The sequence below is a fragment of the Oncorhynchus clarkii genome, chromosome 10 (genome assembly GCF_045791955.1).
Source record: "Oncorhynchus clarkii lewisi isolate Uvic-CL-2024 chromosome 10, UVic_Ocla_1.0, whole genome shotgun sequence".
Lineage (NCBI taxonomy): Eukaryota > Metazoa > Chordata > Actinopteri > Salmoniformes > Salmonidae > Oncorhynchus > Oncorhynchus clarkii.
Genome location: NC_092156.1, coordinates 65,557,354 through 65,581,156, shown reverse-complemented (window position 1 = coordinate 65,581,156; position 23,803 = coordinate 65,557,354). Strand labels below are relative to the sequence as shown.

The window sequence follows — 23,803 nt, the reverse complement described above, 5'->3', positions numbered from 1 at the left end:
AAGGAATCCCTCAGTAGATCCCATAATGGAGGTCCGATCCTATTTGGAGATCTGCAGATCCTCTGAGCTGGTGGAAGAACAAGGCTTTCTAAAGTCATGACAGGGAGACTCTGCATAGTGGCCACATCCGTTCCCTCTGAGAGGGTCTTCTTGAAAACGGGACAAATAATTACTGATAGAAGAAACCACATCAGCCCCTCAAGTGAGGCAGCTTGCATTTCTGAATGCAAATCTCTCATAAAAGCAAAATATGGTCAGCATTGCTGTGTGCTGCTGGTTATAACATGGCAATAAAGAAGAGAGAGAAAAGAGGGACCAGTTTAATGTTTTAAGTGGGATGCTGCAGTTTTGCACATTGTTATTTATTTTTCTTTGATATGGTGCAATATTCTATTATTATGTTGTTCAGACTGTATTTTTTTGAATTGTTACATTTATATGCGCTTTGTTTATATACATTAAATTAAAATGTTAATAGCATTCTTTTTCATAACAAACCAATGCATTTTTAAATACATTGTGGATAAGGTAGAGTATGATTTCATTTAATAATTTAATTCGAATTGTTTTAACACCAATCATAGTCAAACTATCGCAAACTGTTTGACTTGAAAAAATACAAAACTTTTTTTTTAAAAGAGCCGTTTGGGAGCCGTGACCTGAGTCGAACGAGCCGGCTCACTGAAAAGAGTCGGAATGCCGATCACCATCACAAACTGCTGTGGGCACAAAGAGGGAGGAGCCTAAAAGCTTAGTGTGCTCGCGACGCTCACATATGTATACACTACGTACAGTAAGCAGACTGACTGGGTGGCGACCTTATTAGCTAAGTAGCTTATCTCTTTACTTTTCTAATAGAAGGCGACATTAAACCAGGGAAATTAAACAACGTTCTGCTGGAGAATTAGTGGTTTTCAAGAGGGTTATGCACTTTGGTGTTGGAAAGACGCTCATAGGAAAGTAGGCTAAAAGGTTGATTTCACTCCGTATCTTGAAGCTGTGCGGTGTTGTTACACGAAGTCGACTACTTGCACTTCTGAGACTCAACCTACGGTACGGTATTTCAGTTGGTCTTCTTACACATAAGTAGACTACAACTAATGTATTGTTTGTAAATTACGGATTTTAGAAAGTAAATAACTTGGCAAGACATTGTTAACGTATTTTGCTGCTTGTAAAGTCAAGTGACAGGGACTGTCTGACTGTCAAGGCATAATGTGACACGTTTACATGTCGGTTGTTATCATGGGGTTGTCTTTTTATAAACATCTATATCAGAGTGACTTGTCATCTGTCCTGGGCACATTTCTCAGAATAAGTTTAAAAGTATCTGCCTATACAGCTTGATTCTTGCCTGGACACAATCTGTCACCTTTCATTCACCTTTATTGTGCCTCAAGTGACATTTTGCAAAAGTTTATTGCTGAAGTTATCCACATGTTGATGCTGTGGGGCCCAGACGAATGTGTTTAATCAGAGCCACGAACATAAAGTACATTTGACATCTACTGTAACATAATTCATAATTATTTGTAGCCTTTCTGCTATTTGTTCTGCAGAGGTTAACAGATATGTGACACACACACACACACACACTTCCAACTTCAGCAAACTTGGGAAACAAAACATGGTAGTATGAAGGGTATTTTTGAAAGGAGTTTGGTACTCTTATCATCTTTCTGTGATGAAGAGGTCAGGGTATTGGGTTACTACCTCATGGGATCACATTCAAACAGACACCCATCAATGTTTCATGGTTGGCCATATTTTATTTACAGTCTGGTTGGGTGTGGACCGTTCTTTATACCTCAATGGTGTGGACTATACAGGGATTGTTTTACATCAAAGTTGTTATAGGAAAATCAGTGTTGATACAAATAGATTTGAACACAATTTGACTTGATGCAAAAACCCAACTCTGTATAATCAAACTCAGTCAAAACTGTTTGCTATATGCAGTGTATTTGAAGTGAACTTTTTCGAGAAATGTTGAATTATGCTTTGGTGATTTCAGACTGTCAGCACACTCACTGTGGGGGTTGGCAGTTGGCTCTAGAAAATGCACACAGAGGGCAAAGCTTTTTGAAGTCCTTTCATTTACTCCTGAGAACTCTTATTGGATGTTACAGACAGTGTTTAATTCCAGCACGCTGACTAAATTGATCTGATTTCCTGCTCAGGTGTTGTTTCTGTATAATACACTGCTCAAAAAATAAAGGGAACACTAAAATAACACATCCTAGATCTGAATTAATGAAATATTCTTATTAAACATAGTTTACATAGTTGAATGTGCTGACAACAAAATCACAACAATTATAAATGGAAATCAAATTTATCAACCCATGAAGGTCTGGATTTGGAGTCACACTCAAAATTAAAGTGGAAAACCACACTACAGGCTGATCCAACTTTGATGTAATGTCCTTAAAACAAGTCAAAATGAGGCTCAGTAGTGTGTGTGGCCTCCACATGCCTGTATGACCTCCCTACAACGCCTGGGCATGCTCCTGATGAGGTGGTGGATGGTCTCCTGAGGGATCTCCTCCCAGACCTGGACTAAAGCATCCGCCAACTCCTGGACAGTCTGTGGTGCAACATGGCGTTGGTGGATGGAGCAAGACGTGATGTCCCAAATGTGCTCAATTGAATTCAGGTCTGGGGAACAGGCGTGCCAGTCCATAGCATCAATGCCTTCCTCTTGCAGGAATTGCTGACACACTCCAGCCACATGAGGTCTAGCATTGTCTTGCATTAGGAGGAACCCAGGGCCAACCGCACCAGCATATGGTCTCACAGGGGGTCTGAGGATCTCATCTCGGTACCTAATGGCAGTCAGGCTACCTCTGGCGAGCACATGGAGGGCTGTGCGGCCCCCCCAAAGAAATGCCACCCCACACCATGACTAACCCACCGCCAAACCGGTCATGCTGGAGGATGTTGCAGGCAGCAGAATGTTCTCCACGGCGTCTCCAGACTCTGTCACGTCTGTCACATGTGCTCAGTGTGAACCTGCTTTCATCTGTGAAGAGCACAGGGCGCCAGTGGCAAATTTGCCAATCTTGGTGTTCTCTGGCAAATGCCAAACGTCCTGCACGGTGTTGGGCTGTAAGCACAACCCCCACCTGTAGACGTCGGGCCCTCATACCACCCTCATGGAGTCTGTTTCTGAACGTTTGAGCAGACACATGCCATTTGTGGCCTGCTGGAGGTAATTTAGCAGGGCTCTGGCAGTGCTCCTCCTGCTCCTCCTTGCATAAAGGCGGAGGTAGCGGTCCTGCTGCTGGGTTGTTGCCCTCCTACGGCCTCTTCCACGTCTCCTGATGTACTGGCCTGTCTCCTGGTAGCGCCTCCATGCTCTGGACACTACGCTGACAGACACAGCAAACCTTCTTGCCACAGCTCGCATTGATGTGCCATCCTGGATGAGCTGCACTACCTGAGCCACTTGTGTGGTTTGTAGACTCCGTCTCATGCTACCACTAGGGTGAAAGCACCGCCAGCATTCTAAAGTGACCAAAACATCAGCCAGGAAGCATAGGAACTGAGAAGTGGTCTGTGGTCACCACCTGCAGAACCACTCCTTTATTGTCTTGATAATTGCCTATCATTTCCACCTGTTGTCTATTCCATTTGCACAACAGCATGTGAAATTTATTGTCAATCAGTGTTGCTTCCAAAGTGGACAGTTTGATTTCACAGAAGTGTGATTGACTTGGAGTTACATTGTGTTGTTTAAGCGTTCCCTTTATTTTTTTGAGCAGTGTAGTAGGAAGAGTTGATACCAGGCTCAGTTGTCCTGATTAGTGTAAATATGAGGGTTGATGTCATGAAAGTACAGTATGTGCTGAATAACTAGGCTAATCTGAATTGTGGACTTGTTGTAATTGGGATTTTACAGTATGTACAGTAGTGTCTGTTTGTGTACTTGTGTTTACATCTGCGTGCATTTTCAGTGTGGATTCCCAGGCCAATGACAATGGCAGTCTCTTCCTACCCACACAACCTAAAGAGAGAATGTAGCAAGCCCCTCTTGACCAGTGGAGGCTGTTGTGAGAAGCTATAGGAGGACAGGCTCATTGTAATGGCTGGAATGGAATAAATGGAACGCCATCAAACATATGGAAACCATGTTTGACTCTGTTCCATTTATTCCATTCCAGCCATTACAATGAGCCCATCGTCCTATAGCTCCTCTCAACAGCCTCCCCTGCACTTGACACACACCTCGTCTTCATATGGCCTTTCCAGAATTCTAGTTTACCCTCATACTGACCTAGTAGTAAACAGCTTTAAGATGCTCTGCCTTGGGATCTTTAACCACACAGACTAGTGAGGTCATATCCCACAAACCTCATCGCTCCAACTGAGGCACCTTGCATTGAGAAAGGGCTGTGATATAGGGCCTATACCTAACATAAACAAATAATTCATAGCACTATGTCAACATAGCAGGGGACTGAGACTTTATATAGCAAGATATTGGCTTTGTAACACGTGAATGCACTGGAAAAGTAAGGAGTTTTTCTGCTAAGTAACCACATGTGTGTGATCAGGTCAAGTGAGGGGGCAATGTGAAGGGTTGTCCCTTTTAAATATCTGACATGCATGTCAATGGAGCATTACACAGGCCGGCTGGTTTAGTTTCACATAGTGGAATGTCTGGTTTGACCACTTCAGTCTACAGTGAGACCTGTAGGGCTAACCCAAGCTATTCATGTAAGAGCAGAGTGTAGTCTGGATTCTACGGTTAACTTGTTTTACAAGGCGCACGCGTGTGCCTAAATTGAAAAATGTAGGCGCACACAAAGAAATTTAGGAGCACAATTAAAATAATTTGCGATATTAAAGCCAGAATCGTACATTTTTCTCTGCTCACTCGTGCTCCTAAATAACAATTCCAGGTCGCACAGCAAAACATTTAGGCGCATATGCGAGTAAAATGCTCTCACTGTAGAGCCCTGGTAGTGGTGAGATTAGTGACTTATCATCGCAGGTTAGTTCATCTGGGAATGGCATGAGATCACAGTACACATATACATGCACACATACAGAACAAAGTTATACCCTATGGATTATATGGTTGAAGAGAAGAGACTTAAGTCAATGGGAGTTGGATAGGACAGAGGACAGAGTATCATGTAACACAGTTTACCCAGGGCACTGAGATATGAATATAATCGTGTACTCATCAACTCCCATTGGCTATTTCTAACACATGGTGCAACACTTCATAAGCTATGTGTGTGTCAGTGAACAGTTGGTGTTCTCTCTACGTCATGGATGGTTGTCAATCAGAAGGCACAAGCAGCTGAGAGTGCCGCTAACTAGTGGTCCTTGAGCTTGAGGTCCTTCCGATTATCTTGACAGGCTGTTGTTAACGTTGCAGAATGTGCTGCTTTTTCAACAAGCACAGAGGGCATGCTCGGTTAAGTTTGTTTTGAAAAACATCTCTCTCTGACTAGGCCAGGGAACAAAGTGACCAACCATGCAGGGCAGCATGAGGTAGCATAAACCCAGGCCACTGTGTGACTGGAACAGGGAAGAAACAGGTGTCTGGGACAGCCACCATGCCAACAGCGGTGGCCGTGATGACTCACCGACCGACCGGTCTCCCTTTCTCCCAGTTTCTCACACTGGCCATGGCCTCAGCCCGGCTCAGGCTCAGCATTGTCCTGTGTTTGGGATTACACCCCCCTTACCTGCATGTCTACCCTCCCAGCCCCCTCTGGCGACCCCAGTGAGGGGTCAGTGAGAACAAGGGGGCCATGTAGAGAGGGCCACTTGCTGGAGTTGTTAACATAGTCTTAACCTAATCCGCTGGGGATGACTGACTGTCGCCCATACCTCTGAACCTTAACACAACTGTTATGTAACTTTTTAGACTGAATGTCTACACTAAGTACCTCGTATCTACTGTTGATTGAACTGAAATTCTCCACTAAGTAAAGGGAAAGGGGGATACCTAGTAAGTTTCACAACTGAATGCATTCAACCAAAATGTGTCTTCCGCATTTAACCCAGCCTTAATCTACACCCACGTCATCGGCGCCCGGGGAGCAGTTGTTGTTGGGGGTTAACTGCTTTGCTTAAGGGCAGAACGGCAGATTTTTCCACCTTGATGGCTCAGGGATTCGAACCAGCGATCTTTCGATGAAGTACTTCTTATTGTCTACTGTTGATTACCACTTATTGAGAAGATTGAAGAAGCTGTCAAGCTTCTTAGTGTCTTTGTCTCGTATTTGACATGGCATGTTCCTTTTAAAGGTACAATTTTTTTTTCTGCCTTCTCACGTAACTACAGTCACGTTAACTGAGACAGTCTACCTGTTCAATTTTTTCTTGAATTTGCTTGTCTTTGACTAAGCTGAGACACTGTAGCTTGTTTTTGTCTCAGGATACATCACAAATTGCAGGACCTCCAACAACCTAAAATGACCTCCAATGACCTAAAGCATACTCACCGCCAGTGGATGTTGCTGAGGGGAGAACGGCTCTTAATAATGTCTGGAATGGAGTGATTGCAATGGTATCAAGCCCATGAAAATCATGTTTTTGATACCATTCCATTTACTCCATTCCAGCCATTATTATGAGCCTTTCTCCCCTCAGTAGCCTCCACTACTCTCCATCTATAGAACAGCATGGTGTCTAGTGGGGAGACTGACTGGAGAGGGAAGATTCATATCTTAACACTACGGCAGTTAAAAAAACAGGCGCACCAGCAGTAGTGTGTGCCTGTTGAGTCCAAACCAATGGAGCCTATTATCTCCTCTGATCTGGTTAATGACATGATGAGAGCGTGGCGAGGCCTAGCGCTTTTCATCCCTTCTGAGAAGGGCTCTACCAACATCACATCTATGCTATGCTATTTATCCCTTCTGAGAAGGGCCCTACCAACATCACAGCTATGCTATTCATCCCTTCTGAGAAGGGCTCTACCAACATCACAGCCATGCTATGCTATTCATCCCTTCTGAGAAGGGCCCTACCAACATCACAGCCATGCTATGCTATTCATCCCTTCTGAGAAGGGCTCTACCAACATCACAGCCATGCTATTCATCCCTTCTGAGAAGGGCTCTACCAACATCACAGCCATGCTATGCTATTCATCCCTTCTGAGAAGGGCTCTACCAACATCACAGCCATGCTATTCATCCCTTCTGAGAAGGGCCCTACCAACATCACAGCTATGCTATTCATCCCTTCTGAGAAGGGCTCTACCAACATCACAGCCATGCTATTCATCCCTTCTGAGAAGGGCTCTACCAACATCACAGCCATGCTATGCTATTCATCCCTTCTGAGAAGGGCTCTACCAACATCACAGCTATGCTATTCATCCCTTCAGAGAAGGGCTCTACCAACATCACAGCCATGCTATGCTATTCATCCCTTCTGAGAAGGGCCCTACCGACATCACAGCCATGCTATGCTATTCATCCCTTCTGAGAAGGGCTCTACCAACATCACAGCAATGCTATGCTATTCATCGCTGCATCTCTGCTGCTATCAGACTCTTATTTACTATTGCTAATACTGCACAATTTAAACATTTGCCGTCTATTCTACTGAGCCATTTACTTTATGGTTGTATTCTTATCTTTTATTATTTCTTGTTGCGTTGTCGAGAAGGAACCTGCAAGTAAGCGTTTCATTGGACAGAGTAGTGTATACAATGTGTATCCTTTACATAAGATAAATAACTTGAAACTTCTTCCTCCATTTCTCCCTCCACCTTGCCGTCCCTCTATCCCCCACCGTCTCTCCTTCATACAAACACTCACTCCTTTTATCTCCTGTTGGCGCGGCAGCATGCAAACACTCACTCCTTTTATCTCCTGTTGGCGCGGCAGCATGCAAACACTCACTCCTTTTATCTCCTGTTGGCGCGGCAGCATGCAAACACTCACCCCTTTTATCTCCTGTTGGCGCGGCAGCATGCAAACACTCACCCCTTTTATCTCTTGTTGGCGCGGCAGCATGCAAACACTCACCCCTTTTATCTCCTGTTGGCGCGGCAGCATGCAAACACTCACCCCTTTTATCTCCTGTTGGCGCTGCAGCATGCAAACACTCACCCCTTTTATCTCCTGTTGGCGCGGCAGCATGCAAACACTCACCCCATTTATCTCCTGTTGGCGCGGCAGCATGCAAACACTCACCCCTTTTATCTCCTGTTGGCGCGGCAGCATGCAAACACTCACCCCTTTTATCTCCTGTTGGCGCGGCAGCATGCAAACACTCACCCCCTTTATCTCCTGTTGGCGCGGCAGCATGCAAACACTCACCCCTTTTATCTCCTGTTGGCGCGGCAGCATGCAAACACTCACCCCTTTTATCTCCTGTTGGCGCGGCAGCATGCAAACACTCACCCCTTTTATCTCCTGTTGGCGCGGCAGCATGCAAACACTCACCCCCTTTATCTCCTGTTGGCGCGGCAGCATGCAAACACTCACCCCCTTTATCTCCTGTTGGCGCGGCAGCATGCAAACACTCACCCCTTTTATCTCCTGTTGGCGCTGCAGCATGCAAACACTCACCCCCTTTATCTCCTGTTGGCGCGGCAGCATGCAAACACTCACCCCTTTTATCTCCTGTTGGCGCGGCAGCATGCAAACACTCACCCCTTTTATCTCCTGTTGGCAAGGCAGCATGCAAACACTCACCCCTTTTATCTCCTGTTGGCGCGGCAGCATGCAAACACTCACCCCCTTTATCTCCTGTTGGCGCGGCAGCATGCAAACACTCACCCCTTTTATCTCCTGTTGGCAAGGCAGCATGCAAACACTCACCCCTTTTATCTCCTGTTGGCGCGGCAGCATGCAAACACTCACCCCCTTTATCTCCTGTTGGCGCGGCAGCATGCAAACACTCACCCCTTTTATCTCCTGTTGGCGCGGCAGCATGCAAACACTCACCCCCTTTATCTCCTGTTGGCGCGGCAGCATGCAAACACTCACCCCCTTTATCTCCTGTTGGCGCGGCAGCATGCAAACACTCACCCCTTTTATCTCCTGTTGGCGCGGCAGCATGCAAACACTCACCCCCTTTATCTCCTGTTGGCGCGGCAGCATGCAAACAAGGTAGAGAGGAAGCAGCAGCAGAGATCTGGATTGATGTTCCCACACTAAACCCATTGAGAATACGCCAGGGGTTTATCCATGTTGCCATCAGAGATCTACCTACACCCCTCCTGACTCCTGGCCTTTGTTGTTTACAGCTACATGGGGATGGCGTATGTGGAAGTTCTGCTGTGGTACTGTACACACACAGTATTGTTTAGCTAACCTTGTGGGGACACACAATTTATAAACATTCAAATCCTATTTTCCCTAACCTCTAACCTTAACCCAAAAAACTAATCTTAACCCTAACTCCTGAACCTAATTCTAACACTAATTCTACCTTGACCCTAAACCTCCTAAAAATAGCATTTGACCTTGTGGGGACTAACAAAATTTCCCCAGTTGGTCAAATTTCTGTTAATTTACTATTCTTGTGGGGACCCCACAAGTATAGTTCCACACACATACACACATACTGCAAGAATCACTTCACTCACTCCCTGGATCACTGACAAGCTAACCTGCACTTGAAGGCTGTATTTTGTACCATTGTCTCCTGTGTTGTCTACTACTCACATGTCTCAGTATTATTGAACCATTCAAACTAGCCTTATCTCACTGTAGCAGGCTGTGCAGCTCTCTGTATCCCTGTCTCAGAGTCTCATGGCAGTCATTATTACGCAATGGCTCAAGGGATTGTTTTAGCCACTCTAAATACAGGCAGCATGTTGCTGTGCCATTATGTGCTGTACCTAATGCTGTGGGCAAGAGAACGCTGAGTGTGTCAGCCTGGGTATGCATTTTATAATATGTGTTGATCCTCTAGGAAGTTTGGCTCTAATCCACTCAGCTTGTTGACCTTTCCCTTGTTACCAGTCTCTCCCTTCCCCCCCGGGCCTCCTCCCTCTCTAGCAGGTAATGAGGAGGTGAGCTGATGTGTTTGAACATGTTAATCAATCTCCTCCACTGAGCTCAGAGGTGGGAACACTGACTGAACACGTGTTCAACGTGTTGAGCACCTACCTCAGCCAACCTACACCTCAGCCTATAACCTTCAGCTGGTCTTTAACACAGAATCACAGTCCTATCTGATAAGGTCCTTTATGGCTTTTACCCTTTTGTATTAGGTTGTTAATGGGCACAGCTGTTGAGTCCCTTCATGTTGCTGTTTCATTTCAGAAATATGACTGACTGTTGATGTATTGTAAGTTGCCTCAGAATGATGTGTTGATTGGTACTCTGTTTTAATGTAGCCAACACAGATGGGCTTCAGAGAAATGTATATTTGTGATGTTATAGTCTGAATGCAGTAGGCCTAACTGTTTCATAGAGACTAACTGTAGTGAGGACAGTGGTCAACGTCCCCTCGGCTACAGGAGAACGGACGCCTGGATGGTGTCCTCCTATTGTAAATGTATGTGTTGTTCGTTGGAGAAGGGGACAGATAGACTATATATAGCCAGGCTCTCCCTCTGTGGCCAGTTGTGGCCCACCTGTAAATATTTCAACAAGGTACCGTCACTTTAACGGGGCCCATCTATCACCAGGGTTGCCATGGCCACCAAGCCACTGTAAATGTCCTCTGTTTTTCACCCATTGTGCTATTAACGGTGGGAGAAGAGAGAGGAGGGCCAATATCAGAGCCCATTCGTCCTGGCCAGACCCTATTGTTGGTCCATTAGTCCTAGACCAGGCCCTGCCATTAGACCTGGACCAGGCCCTGCCATTAGTCCTAGACCAGGCCCTGCCATTAGTCCTAGACCAGGCCCTGCCATTAGTCCTAGACCAGGCCCTGCCATTAGTCCTAGACCAGGCCCTGCCATTAGTCCTGGACCAAGCCCTGCCATTAGTCCTGGACCAGGCCCTGCCATTGGTCCATTAGTCCTAGACCAGGCCCTGCCATTGGTCCTAGACCAGGCCCTGCCATTGGTCCTAGACCAGGCCCTGCCATTGGTCCTGGACCAGGCCCTGCCATTGGTCCTGGACCAGGCCCTGCCATTGGTCCTAGACCAGGCCCTGCCATTGGTCCTAGACCAGGCCCTGCCATTTGTCCTGGACCAGGCCCTGCCATTTTTTTTTCTACTGTGTTATTGACTTGTTAATTGTTTATTCCATGTGTAACTCTGTGTTGTTGTCTGTTCACACTGCTATGCTTTATCTTGGCCAGGTCGCAGTTGCAAATGAGAACTTGTTCTCAACTAGCCTACCTGGTTAAATAAAGGTGAAATAAAAATAATTGGTCCATTAGTCCTAGACCAGGGCCTGCCACTGACCAGGACATAATTATGGGCTCTGTCTGAAGAGGACAGTCCCTCTTCCTGATAGAGCTTAATGATCGCACATCAGTCACAAAGTCCAGATGCACAGGCTGTGGGAGTGTGGTGGACTAATGCGTTGGTTGCTGGTTCAGTCGACAGTATTGAAAAATGCCATGCATACATTTAGCTAATTTAAGAAGCAGACACTCGTTCAGACTACTAATTCATATTGGGAAAAAGAGTTGTCATTGCTTGGTGGGTGTAACAATGTGTACCTAGACTTCATTAGAGTTAAATGTCTGGCCTCAGAGGTAAGAATCACACACAGCAACATGTTCAGCAAGTGTAAAAAATATTTTAAAAAGCCAGTGTACTACAAGTTAGGACAGCCTTGTGAGTGCTACTGTAGGTGTGGCTAGCTGGCTTTACAGCTATCTATCATGACCCCTCTAGTGTGTGAAACACCTGCTGAGAGGGAGACGCCTTTTACATCTCACAGCTTTAGAAACTGGAGCCACTCTGTCAGAATACACACACTAGAGGTCAACCGATTATAACTTTTCAACGTCGATACCGATATCGATTATTGGAGGACCAAAAAAGACGATACCGATTAATCTGACAATTTTTTAATTTTTTAATTTGTAATAATGACAATTACAACAATACTGAATTAACACTTATTTTAACTTAATATAATACATCAATAAAGTCAATTTAGCCTCAAGTAAATAATGAAACATGTTCAATTTGGTTTAAATAATGCAAAAACAAAGTGTTGGAGAAGAACGTAAAAGTGCAATATGTGCCATGTAAGAAAGCTAACGTTTCAGTTCCTTGCTCAGAACATGAGAACATATGAAAGTTGGTGGTTCCTTTTAACATGAGACTTCAATATTCCCAGGTAAGAAGTTTTAGGTTGTAGGAATTATAGGACTATTTCCCTCTATACCATTTGTATTTCATTAACCTTTGACTATTGGATGTTCTTATAGGCACTTTAGTATTGCCAGTGTGACACTATAGCTTCCGTCACAACAACAAAAGCCACCATCAAAGCAGCGTTACCCATGCAGAGCAAGGGGAACAACTACTCGAAGGCTCAGAGCGAGTGACGTTTGAAACGCTATTAGCACACGCTAACTAGCTAGCCATTTCACTTCGGTTACACCAGCCTCATCTCGGGAGTTGATAGGCTTGAAGTCATAAACAGCGCAATGCTTGATGCACAACGAAGAGCTGCTGGCAAAACGCACGAAAGTGCTATTTGAATGAATGTTTACGCGCCTGCTTCTGCCTACCACCGCTCAGTCAAATACTTAGATACTTGTATGCTTGTATGCTCAGTCAGATTATATGCAACGCAGGACACGCTAGATAATATCTAGTAATATCATCATGCTTACAAAACCTCTGTCCTTAGGCAAACATTCTATCCTGTCATCTGTGGCTCTGCCTGTGTTATCTCCCGTGAAAAGCTCTTCCTATTTTGTTACCTGTGAAGCCTCTCTCTCTCTCCCTCTCCCTCCCTCCCTCCCTCCCAGCCCATCCATTGAATAACACGTTCAAAAGATGACGTAACAAGATAGACTTCACTTCACTTTCTATAGCTTTATCTCAATGTATTTACCTTGGGAGTTAGGTAGAGAGACCTAGCTAACTCAGACTAGGACTTGTTGCTCTGTGTATAGTCAACCAGTAACCAACTTTACAAAGATGCATGACACAGTTCGAAGAAAATGGTATTTTCATCTGGTAGAATTCAGTGTTGAACTTCAGTTCAAACCATTCTAGTTTCAGGTGGAGCTATAATGTATCATTCAGTTATTCTTCTCTCTGTAGAAGCCCTACTGTTTAGAAGCTACCTCTCCTAATTCCCTGTACACAGACTGATGAGCCCAATACTTTTGCTGTAATCTGGAGAATATTATTTTAGCAGCAGAGGGTCTGGAACCTGGTAGAGATGCCAGCCACGGCCATTTTGGGGACGCTGTGTGGTGTAGACGTGGCATGCACTGGTTGAATAGGGATGTAGGCTACTGTGGTACTACAGTGTCTTTTGTACTTGGCTACTTTCATTACTCAGGAGACACTTATACACATTCAGTGATTGTTATAGCATGTATAGCATAGGCCTATGTTATAGCATTGTTATGTCAAGAGGACATAAGCAAATGTCAATGCAGTGATGTTTCTAAACCCAAGGCGAAACTAACACAATGTTGACAGAGAACACTCAGCAGGTCACTGTCCTCTAATCTAACAGGTTCTTAGAATTAATTTAACAGTAGCATGGGGAATGTGTTGTTGATCTCTTCAAGCTCTCTCTCTCTGTCCCTCACTTTATTTCTCTGTCCCTCTTTCTCTCTCTCTCTGTATCTCTCGCTCTCTCATTCTTTGTATCTCTCGCTATCTAATTCTTTCTCTCTCATCCTGTCATTCTCTCTGTATCTTTCCCTCTCTGTATCTCTCATTCTCTCTCATTCTCTCCATCTCTCTTTCCCTTTCCCCCTGCGCTTCCTTAGCAAAATCAACATGGTGGTATGCTGCTATATTTCATTTATCATCAGTCTAGTTTGACTGTGGTGGTATGGCTTTAAAACACTGCTACAGTTGGCCTATTTCTTCCTCTCAATTCTCCATGTTCCTTATCATTTCTACTAGGCTTCAAAGCAGGTTTGATGTTCTCCTGGTGTTGCTGTTCCCTATTCCCTCACTCACACGAAGCTCTCTGAGGAGTTAACCTCCACCCCAAGGGGAAATCATCTCACCCTGTATACTCTGACCCAAACCCTTCAGAAATAACATCTTGACATGAATGGCAGAAACCATGGTTAGAGGATGACACTAGGTCTGTGGGCGAGAGGGGGATGGAACTAGATTCGATAGTGCTGCTAGGTAACGGATGTGTTTTGAAATAGTGGAAGCTCCTGTAGTGGATTCATGTTCTCTATGTGTGCCAGTAGGAGTGAGTAATGAGCAAGAGCAGTGTGGAAGTTTCTCTTTCCTTTGTACTTGTGAGAGTGGGGATGGAGAAAGATAATGACAGAATGAGATCATCATCCCTTGCAGTTGTCATCATTCAGTTTCATCACCATCTAGGCTACATTGTAATCTTTCATCAGTGACTCAGGTCTCTGATCCCAACAGGGGTTCTTCACTGTGCCCGATAACAGCAGGAGGTCTGTTTCATTTCACCTCCTTCCTCCTTTTGGAATAAATGAGCCACAAGTAGTGTGTTACTACATACGTCCTCATGATCAATGAGACTATTGATTCATTATTGATCCAGATTAGTCACCGACTCGCTCCAAAACAGAAAAAAAACGCCTGAATGTTTACAGCGCTCCCTGCTTAAAGCAGCATGCCTCTTCCCTTTTCAACTCTGTTCAAGTGCCTCCAAAGTGTGTGTGTGTGTGTGTCTGGCTGAGGTTCGCAACAGGAGTCCTTAGTCAACACTCCTGTTTTCAAAGGGAGATGCTGACTTCAAGACTTCTTCAGAGCTTTTCTATTTATCCAGTCTCTGGCGTTTGGGGCTATGGAGACGTGTAAGCAACACATTAACATAATTACCTGATTGGTATAATTGGATAATGACTGTGAAACTGAGTGGAGAGGCATGCAGGGTTGTGTACAGGAGAGATTGGGTTTTAGCCCCCCCTGGCAAAGAGGCACGCACAAACACACAGACACACACACTTTTCTGGGTCACATGCTCTCCCAGAAACATTATAAATTGAGTTGATTACACAGGCATCGGAAATAATAAAGATGACTACATTCATTGTGTGAAAGCAAAGCACCATCTCCCTGGTGGTGCTCTCTATAGAAGTGGTGCCCCATCTCCCTGGTGCTCCTCTCTATAGAAGTGGTGCCCCATCTCCCTGGTACTGCTCTTTATAGAAGTGGTTGCCCATCTCCCTGGTGCTGCTCTTTATAGAAGTGGTTGCCCATCTCCCTGGTACTGCTCTTTATAGAAGTGGTGCCCCATCTCCCTGGTACTGCTCTTTATAGAAGTGGTGCCCCATCTCCCTGGTACTCCTCTTTATAGAAGTGGTTGCCCATCTCCCTGGTGCTGCTCTTTATAGAAGTGGTTGCCCATCTCCCTGGTGCAGCTCTTTATAGAAGTGGTGCCCCATCTCCCTGGTACTCCTCTTTATAGAAGTGGTGCCCCATCTCCCTGGTGCTGCTCTTTATAGAAGTGGTTGCCCATCTCCCTGGTACTCCTCTTTATAGAAGTGGTGCCCCATCTCCCTGGTGCTCCTCTTTATAGAAGTGGTGCCCCATCTCCCTGGTGCTCCTCTTTATAGAAGTGGTGCCCCATCTCCCTGGTACTCCTCTTTATAGAAGTGGTGCCCCATCTCCCTGGTACTCCTCTTTATAGAAGTGGTTGCCCCATCTCCCTGGTGCTGCTCTTTATAGAAGTGGTGCCCCATCTCCCTGGTACTCCTCTTTATAGAAGTGGTTGCCCATCTCCCTGGTACTCCTCTTTATAGAAGTGGTGCCCCATCTCCCTGGTACTCCTCTTTATAGAAGTGGTGCCCCATCTCCCTGGTACTCCTCTTTATAGAAGTGGTGCCCCATCTCCCTGGTACTCCTCTTTATAGAAGTGGTGCCCCATCTCCCTGGTACTCCTCTTTATAGAAGTGGTGCCCCATCTCCCTGGTACTCCTCTTTATAGAAGTGGTTGCCCATCTCCCTGGTACTCCTCTTTATAGAAGTGGTGCCCCATCTCCCTGGTACTCCTCTTTATAGAAGTGGTGCCCCATCTCCCTGGTACTCCTCTTTATAGAAGTGGTGCCCCATCTCCCTGGTACTCCTCTTTATAGAAGTGGTGCCCCATCTCCCTGGTACTCCTCTTTATAGAAGTGGTGCCCCATCTCCCTGGTACTCCTCTTTATAGAAGTGGTGCCCCATCTCCCTGGTACTCCTCTTTATAGAAGTGGTGCCCCATCTCCCTGGTGCTGCTCTTTATAGAAGTGGTGCCCCATCTCCTTGGTGCTCCTGTTTTATAGAAGTGGTGCCCCATCTCCCTGGTGCTGCTCTTTATAGAAGTGGTGCCCCATCACCCTGGTGCTCCTCTTTATAGAAGTGGTGCCCCATCTCCCTGGTGCTGCTCTTTATAGAAGTGGTTGCCCATCTCCCTGGTGCAGCTCTTTATAGAAGTGGTTGCCCATCTCCCTGGTACTCCTCTTTATAGAAGTGGTGCCCCATCTCCCTGGTGCTGCTCTTTATAGAAGTGGTGCCCCATCACCCTGGTGCTGCTCTTTATAGAAGTGGTGCCCCATCTCCCTGGTACTCCTCTTTATAGAAGTGGTTGCCCATCTCCCTGGTACTCCTCTTTATAGAAGTGGTGCCCCATCTCCCTGGTGCTGCTCTTTATAGAAGTGGTGCCCCATCACCCTGGTGCTGCTCTTTATAGAAGTGGTTGCCCATCTCCCTGGTACTGCTCTTTATAGAAGTGGTTGCCCATCTCCCTGGTGCAGCTCTTTATAGAAGTGGTTGCCCATCTCCCTGGTGCAGCTCTTTATAGAAGTGGTTGCCCATCTCCCTGGTGCTGCTCTTTATAGAAGTGGTGCCCCATCTCCCTGGTACTCCTCTTTATAGAAGTGGTGCCCCATCACCCTGGTACTCCTCTCTATAGAAGTGGTGCCCCATCTCCCTGGTACTCCTCTTTATAGAAGTGGTGCCCCATCTCCCTGGTACTCCTCTCTATAGAAGTGGTGCCCCATCTCCCTGGTACTCCTCTTTATAGAAGTGGTGCCCCATCTCCCTGGTGCTGCTCTTTATAGAAGTGGTGCCCCATCTCCCTGGTACTCCTCTTTATAGAAGTGGTGCCCCATCTCCCTGGTGTTCCTCTTTATAGAAGTGGTGCCCTATTTCAGGCTTGACAGTATGTTGCTGGGCTCTATTTTGAGCAAGTGGAGCATCTCTTCTCCAAGCAATACAGTAGTATCCTCCAATATGTCTTCCAAATGCAGTGCACTATGCAGTTAGTAGCTACATTTCTGTCTCCAGTGTCTCAGATTAGTTACTAGTTGTTGGTGTTTTCGGCAACTGGTGTGCAGTGTGGAGTCTGTAGTCATACATTTTTTACCCCTAATTTTCTGGAATTATAATTGGTTTTTAGAATGATTCAGTGTCAATCCCAGCATAATTTAATACAAAAAAGTAGCTTCCTATAACAGGAATGAAAAACAAATTTAGGATGGGTTAAAGAGGTCAACATTGCTCATCACTGACTGACTCTATTTTCGAGCGTGGCATACTGTAGAGTTACCTCTTAATGTACTAGGACTGGGAGGATGTACAGTTTTTAAATGGAACCGTTATGTAACTAGGCAGTTAAGAACAATTTGCAAGGATGGCCTACACCGGCCAAACTCGGACAACGCTGGGTCAATTGTGCGCCACCCTATGGGACTCTGAACGACAGCCGGTTGTGATACAGCCTGGATATAATATGCAGGAGTGTTAAACTACAGACAGTACTGCGCTATACAGGGACATATTAGCCCAGTAGTGAATTTTAAAAGGCACTCAGTCATACTCCAACCATATTAAGAAGAAACCAAGATGGCCAAGATGCAAACATAATCTTCAATTTGATTCTAGGACACAGTAGTTGCCAGTGCATTGTTGTCCAGGTTAGGTAGGGTAACCACTATAAAAGTACAATGCTAATCTACCACCAGGCCTGTTTTGACCCCATGAGGTTGAGGACACAGACTCTGGTGAGCTAATGTGTCTGTCTGTGGAAGGAGAGGACGTATTACTGTGGCATTAAGACCGAGCAGAGACGCAGCCAACTGGAGGAACCCAACAGACTGCTACTACTGTCTCTCTCTACCCTATAATTGGGGGTCATGCATCTGGCTGGGACACTAAGCAGAGGACTGTAATAATATCTCCCACTGTCTCCAGTATGTTGTGTCTTTAAAACAGACCCAATGAGAAGAGTGCTTGTTATAGGAAGAAGCTGAGCTTTGGGAATGTGGTATTTGGTGAGTTGTTTGTGTCCAGTTATGGGTCTTGTTGGTAGCAGTGCAGCACTATAGTGGGGCTTTTTAGTGTGAAACTAAGAACTTGTTACAAATCTGCACTTGAGAGGTTTAGTGCTTTATGGCTTCTCTATATGAGAGGGTAGAGGTCGACCGATTATGATTTTTCAACGCCGATACCGATTATTGAAGGACTAAAAAAAAGCCGATACAGATTAATCGGACGATTAAAAAAAAAAAAAAAGGTTTCATTTTTATTTGTAATAATGACAATTACAACAATACTGAATGAACACTTATTTTAATTTAATATAATACATCAATAAAAATAAAATTTAGCCTCAAATAAATAATGGCATATGTTAAATTTGGTTTAAATAATGCAAAAACAAAGTTGGAGAAGAAAGTAAAAGTGCAATATGTGCCATGTAAAAAAGCTACCGTTTAAGTTCCTTGCTCAGAACATGAGAACATATGAAAGTTGGTGGTTCCTTTTAATATGAGACTTCAATATTCCAAGGTAAGAGGTTTTAGGTTGTAGTTAATATAGTATTTATAGGACTATTTCTCTCTCTACCATATACCGGTAGAGAGACCGTTTTTCATTAACCTTTGACTATTGGCACTTCAGAATTGCCAGTGTAACAGTATAGCTTCCGTCCCTCTCCTCGCCCCTACCTGGGCTCGAACCAGGAACACATCGACAACAGCCACACTCGAAGCAGCGTTACCCATCGCTCCACAAAAGCCACGGCCCTTGCAGGGCAAGGGGAATAACTACTCCAAGTCTCAGAGCGAGTGACGTTTGAAACGCTATTAGCACACGCTAACTAGCTAGCCATTTCACATCGGTTACACCAGCCTAATCTCGGTAGTTGATAGGCTTGAAGTCATAAACAGTGCTGTGCTTGTGAATAGCTGCTGGCAAAACACACGAAAGTGCTGTTTGAATGAATGCTTACGAGCCGGCTGCTGCCTACCACCGCTCAGTCAAATATCAAATCATAGACTTAATTATAACATAATAACACACAGAAATACAAGCCTTTGGTCATTAATATGGTCGAATCCGGAAACTATCATTTTGAAAATAAAACGTTTATTATTTCAGTGAAGTACGGAACCGTTCGGTATTTTATCTAACGGGTGGCATCCCTAAGTCTAAATATTCCTGTTACATTGTACAACCTTCAATGTTATGTCATAATTACGTAAAATTCTGGCAAATTAGTACACAACGAGCCAGGCGGCCCAAACTGTTGCATATACACTGACTGCGTGCAATGAACGCAAGAGAAGTAACACAATTTCACCTGGTTATTATTGCCTGCTAACCTGGATTTATTTTAGCTAAATATGCAGGTTTAAAAATATATACTTCTGTGTATTGATTTTAAGAAAGGCATGGGTGTTTATGGTTAGGTATAGTCGTGCAACGCTTTTGTTAAATCATCCCCCTGCGTTGCATCGATTATATGCAACGCTGGACACGCTAGATAAACTAGTAATATCATCAACTATATGTAGTTAACTAGTGATTATGATTGATTGATTGTTTTTTATTAGATAAGTTTAATGCTAGCTAACAACTTACCTTGGCTTTTTACTGCATTCGCGTAACAGGCAGTCTCCTCGTGAGGCAGGTGGTTAGAGCGTTGGACTAGTTAAACGTAAGGTTGCAAGACTGAATCCCTGAGCTGACAAGCTAAAAATCTGTCGTTCTGCCCCTGAACAAGGAGGTTAACCTACTGTTCCTAGGCCGTCATTGAAAATAATGTGTTCTTAACTGACGGTAAAATCGAAGTCCAAAAATACAGATTTCCGATTGTTATGAAAACTTGAAATCGGCCCTAATTAATCGGCCATTCCGATTAATCGGTCGACCTCTAGTAGAGGGTGTGAGGGTGAATGGAGGTGTGGATTCCTTTAGAGCACACCCCCTCTCCTCCTTTCCTCTCCCCTCTCCTCTCTGTTTGCTTTGACCCAGCTGGACCTGGACCCCACCTTCCCCTCCATGGGTGGAGCAGGTCCCTGGAGGCACTACAGCCACAGTCTGGGCAGCGGAATGGGTGTTTTATGGCTGGGTGGGGGGCTGACACACACACACACACACTATCATGCCGATATGATCTTCAGGGAAACATTTCAGAGTTGTCGCTACAGAGTAAGTCAACTTGGACATGACTGGTATGCAGTGCATTTTGTATGGTTGTCGGTGGGGTCGAGAATGCCTAGAATGCTTTAGCTTATGTTTTATTTGACGTGTGTGGACTTCAGTGATCTGACTTCCCTCTAAGAGTGTGGTCAGTGGTTACATCGTAGAAGTAAAGTTATTCTGCGCGCTGTAATATGTTGTGACAGGTTTCCCATGGTGCCTCAGTGTGACAGTGTCAGAGTTAGGGGAGGAGAGGGGGCTCATGGTTGACCAGAGACGCCAATTATATCACAACTCTAATTGGAGTGAACAGTAGCATGATTATTCAACAAATGATGATGACATTTATCATGTTCTTTCAGAAGATGTTAGTTTGGCACTGTTGTCTCCATGCTTGTGTAGTGTGTGTGGATGTGGCGGGGGTTGCTGGATTGCTCTCTCTCTCACTCTCTCTCTCATATGTTACTCCCACTCTCTCTCTACAGTCAGTGGTGTTCTGAGCCTCTTACTCACATCGTCCAGTCACTTCCTCACATAGCTCTAGTCTCCAGTCATTCCACTGCTCCGTACCACATTACCAGGATCTCCACTCAGTCACACTGTCTGGCAGTGCTGCTCTCAAACCTCCTCTGGTGTGTCAAAGTTAGACTTCCCTCTCTCTCTATCTCCACAGGACTGGGTGTGTCTGGATGTAAAGAGGGGACATTCTGTATTGTTGATACAAGACGAGCAACCATGGTGAAACAGAGGTAGGAATCTCAGCGATTTCTGTCCTGGGTGACCCTGCCTCATGCATTCCTATAAGGCACGTTCCCTGTGTTAACTAAAAACAGATGTGTTTAGCTTTAGCATGAGTGTTTCAGTGTGTCTCTGCGGTGCCAAGCTCTGTGGCTGGTTGTTGAGTCTCTCCTCTTCAAGTGGGTCGAAACCATTCACAAAAAAGTTTGATTTGGCCGTGATTGGTTGAGAGGCCGTTTGAGGGGCAGCCTTTCTGATCTCTAATTGGTCATTGTGGTCTGACAGTCTGCAGCTGCTTCTGCTTCCAGCAGGAGGGTTACAGTTGAACTCCTGCATTGCATGGCTGCAATTCATGTGTTGTTATTGTACACTGTATGAAGCAGACGTCTTCAATAGAAGACATTGTCCTAAAATGTTGTTTACTGACCTGGTTGATTATATGCTAGTGCCTAGCAACGGCTAACTAGGTATTGTGCGTTTGTTTGCATTTTTGTCAGATTGAGTCGGTAGCCCAGTTTTTTTAATTTACTGTCTAGTCAGTCCCAATTGTCTGTTATCAAGTCTTCAAAGTGTGATCTGTTGGCATGGATATAATCTGTTGGCATGGATATAATCTGTTGAACATCAGTTGTTCTCAGAATTACGCCCATCCGATGTGGGCACTTGACCAATGACATCACATAGCACTAGACTCCTAGAATGAACATCATCTGATTCTCAGAACCGCCATAGTCTCCATTCACTGTCCCCGGAGGAGCGGAAACATGGGATTCTAGGAAGATAATAGAAGCCAAATATCCTCCGTCCTGAGTTATAGTCCTATTTATAACTGACCTGAGCAGGGACTGGGGCGGGGAGGGAGATGGCCTGTTGCACTACACCATGTCAGCAGATAGCCAAGCTTTTCTTTGCAGCAATGGTCCTCTTTCCTGTACAATCACCTCCTTTACAAGGGAAGCAACAAATAACTCTGGCTTGCACCTATTGTTATCTGACTGTCACAGTCACATAATTAAGTTAGCAATGGCTCTGTGCATTGCAAAGTCCATCGGTGCTGGTGTAAGCATAGAGAATGTATTTGTGTTTTATTTCAATCTGTGGGGATACAGGTCTAAGTGTGTAGCAGGTAAACGCTAAGGCTGGAACAGTTCTGCAGTGTCTTGACAGACAAGTTATTTTTAGTACTTTTAATCATTATTTTGGTTCCAGACTGACGAGCAGTGTGAGAAACGAACACCTGACCTCACTCTCTAGATATGTGAGGGACATATTTTCACAGGCGCTTCTGGACAGAGCTAGAATCAACATAACTTTAGGCTACAGACAAAGTCAACATATTTTACATACCAAAACAGTTCCAACCATTCATGGAAAGAATAGTGTTTTATTAGTTCTCGCGGGCCCACTAGCTGGTAATACACACTCTATTGTCATGCATCATAATCTCTTCTGGTGTCACAAGATGAGTGAGTGGGTGATGAAAGTGGTGTCACTGGGACCTTATGGAATTCACTGTGCATTGTAGCGTACTAGCGAGGCGTTACGTCTGTAACTCTGTGGTCCTCTGTAGTTCAGTTGCTAGAGCATGGAGCTTGCAACTCCAGCATAGTGGGTTCAATTCCCGGGACCGCCGTGTGCAAGCACGACTGTACCACGCTTTGGAAGAAAGCGTCTGCTAAATGGCTTATATTATTACAAAGCCATCACCACTTTTCCCTGGGTAAGTATTTTTCGCAGGCACTTGTCGAGCTGAGGAATAGAGGGCATGGGTTGTGCCACCGGCTGAGTGTCTCCCTCTCTTGCTCGCTCTCTTCCTCTGCCTGTGCCCTGTCACTGTTTTCCCTCTCTTTTCTCTCACATGCCTAGCTGCTGTGAATGTCCCAATCAATCACCCTGAATCTGTCCTATGGCTACAGTAGTCTTAATCTGTCCTGTGCTAACAGTAGTCTTAATCTGCCAGCTACTACTACAGTATGCCATAGTATGTATTGTTATAGGTTTGAACAATGATAAACTACTGATTCTCCATCTGCATGTACAGGATGATGACATGATGTTTTCTGTGTTCTGCAGATGCCCAGTATTCCCTCACCCCCCTGTGCAAGTGGTCTCAGCCGGTCTCCAGTGAGGACTCTCCCCCTCTACCCCTCTCCGTCCTGCGTAATGGTTTAACCCACACGAGATCTGGTCATCATGATGATGGCCTCCATGGTTGCCAACGGAAACAGGGATGGCAGACAGGGGGAGGCCCTGGTCCTGAAAGGGGTTGACCCAGAGACCTGCATGATCGTGTTCAAGAACCACTGGGCACAGGTAAACAAAACCACTACTCTGTATGTAACCTTAGATATAACTTCAGCTCAAAACCCTCATTTAACTTGTATAGCTCAATCTCGTAGAACCGGGTCCTAATTTAAACCCTCAGAACACTAAATGCATATCATTGTAGGCCAATCACTTTAACCCAGAAGCTCTTCCACAAACTGTTATAATTGGAACCATAACTCCAAACCCCACCGCAGAACCTCTAACACAAACATTTCCTAAATCCTACAATCTAAACTCCTACAATCCCGCCCA

At 45.1% G+C, this 23,803-nt stretch overlaps 1 protein-coding gene across 2 annotated transcripts in view; it reads left to right on the top strand.

Annotated features, from left to right (window-relative positions):
- The first annotated feature begins 779 nt into the window (after positions 1 to 779).
- The window catches only part of LOC139419007 (FHF complex subunit HOOK-interacting protein 1A-like), a 48,308-nt gene continuing 25,284 nt past the window's right edge, over positions 780 to 23,803 (top strand). Inside the window, exons 1-3 of one of the 2 annotated variants that reach the window (XM_071168821.1) lie at positions 780 to 1,053; positions 21,159 to 21,234; positions 23,297 to 23,536. In XM_071168821.1, the coding sequence (XP_071024922.1) occupies positions 23,417 to 23,536 (120 nt within the window). In that variant the 5' untranslated portion in view covers positions 780 to 1,053; positions 21,159 to 21,234; positions 23,297 to 23,416. The remainder of the gene's footprint in view (positions 1,054 to 21,158; positions 21,235 to 23,296; positions 23,537 to 23,803) is intronic. The other variant, XM_071168822.1, reaches the window with a different exon arrangement.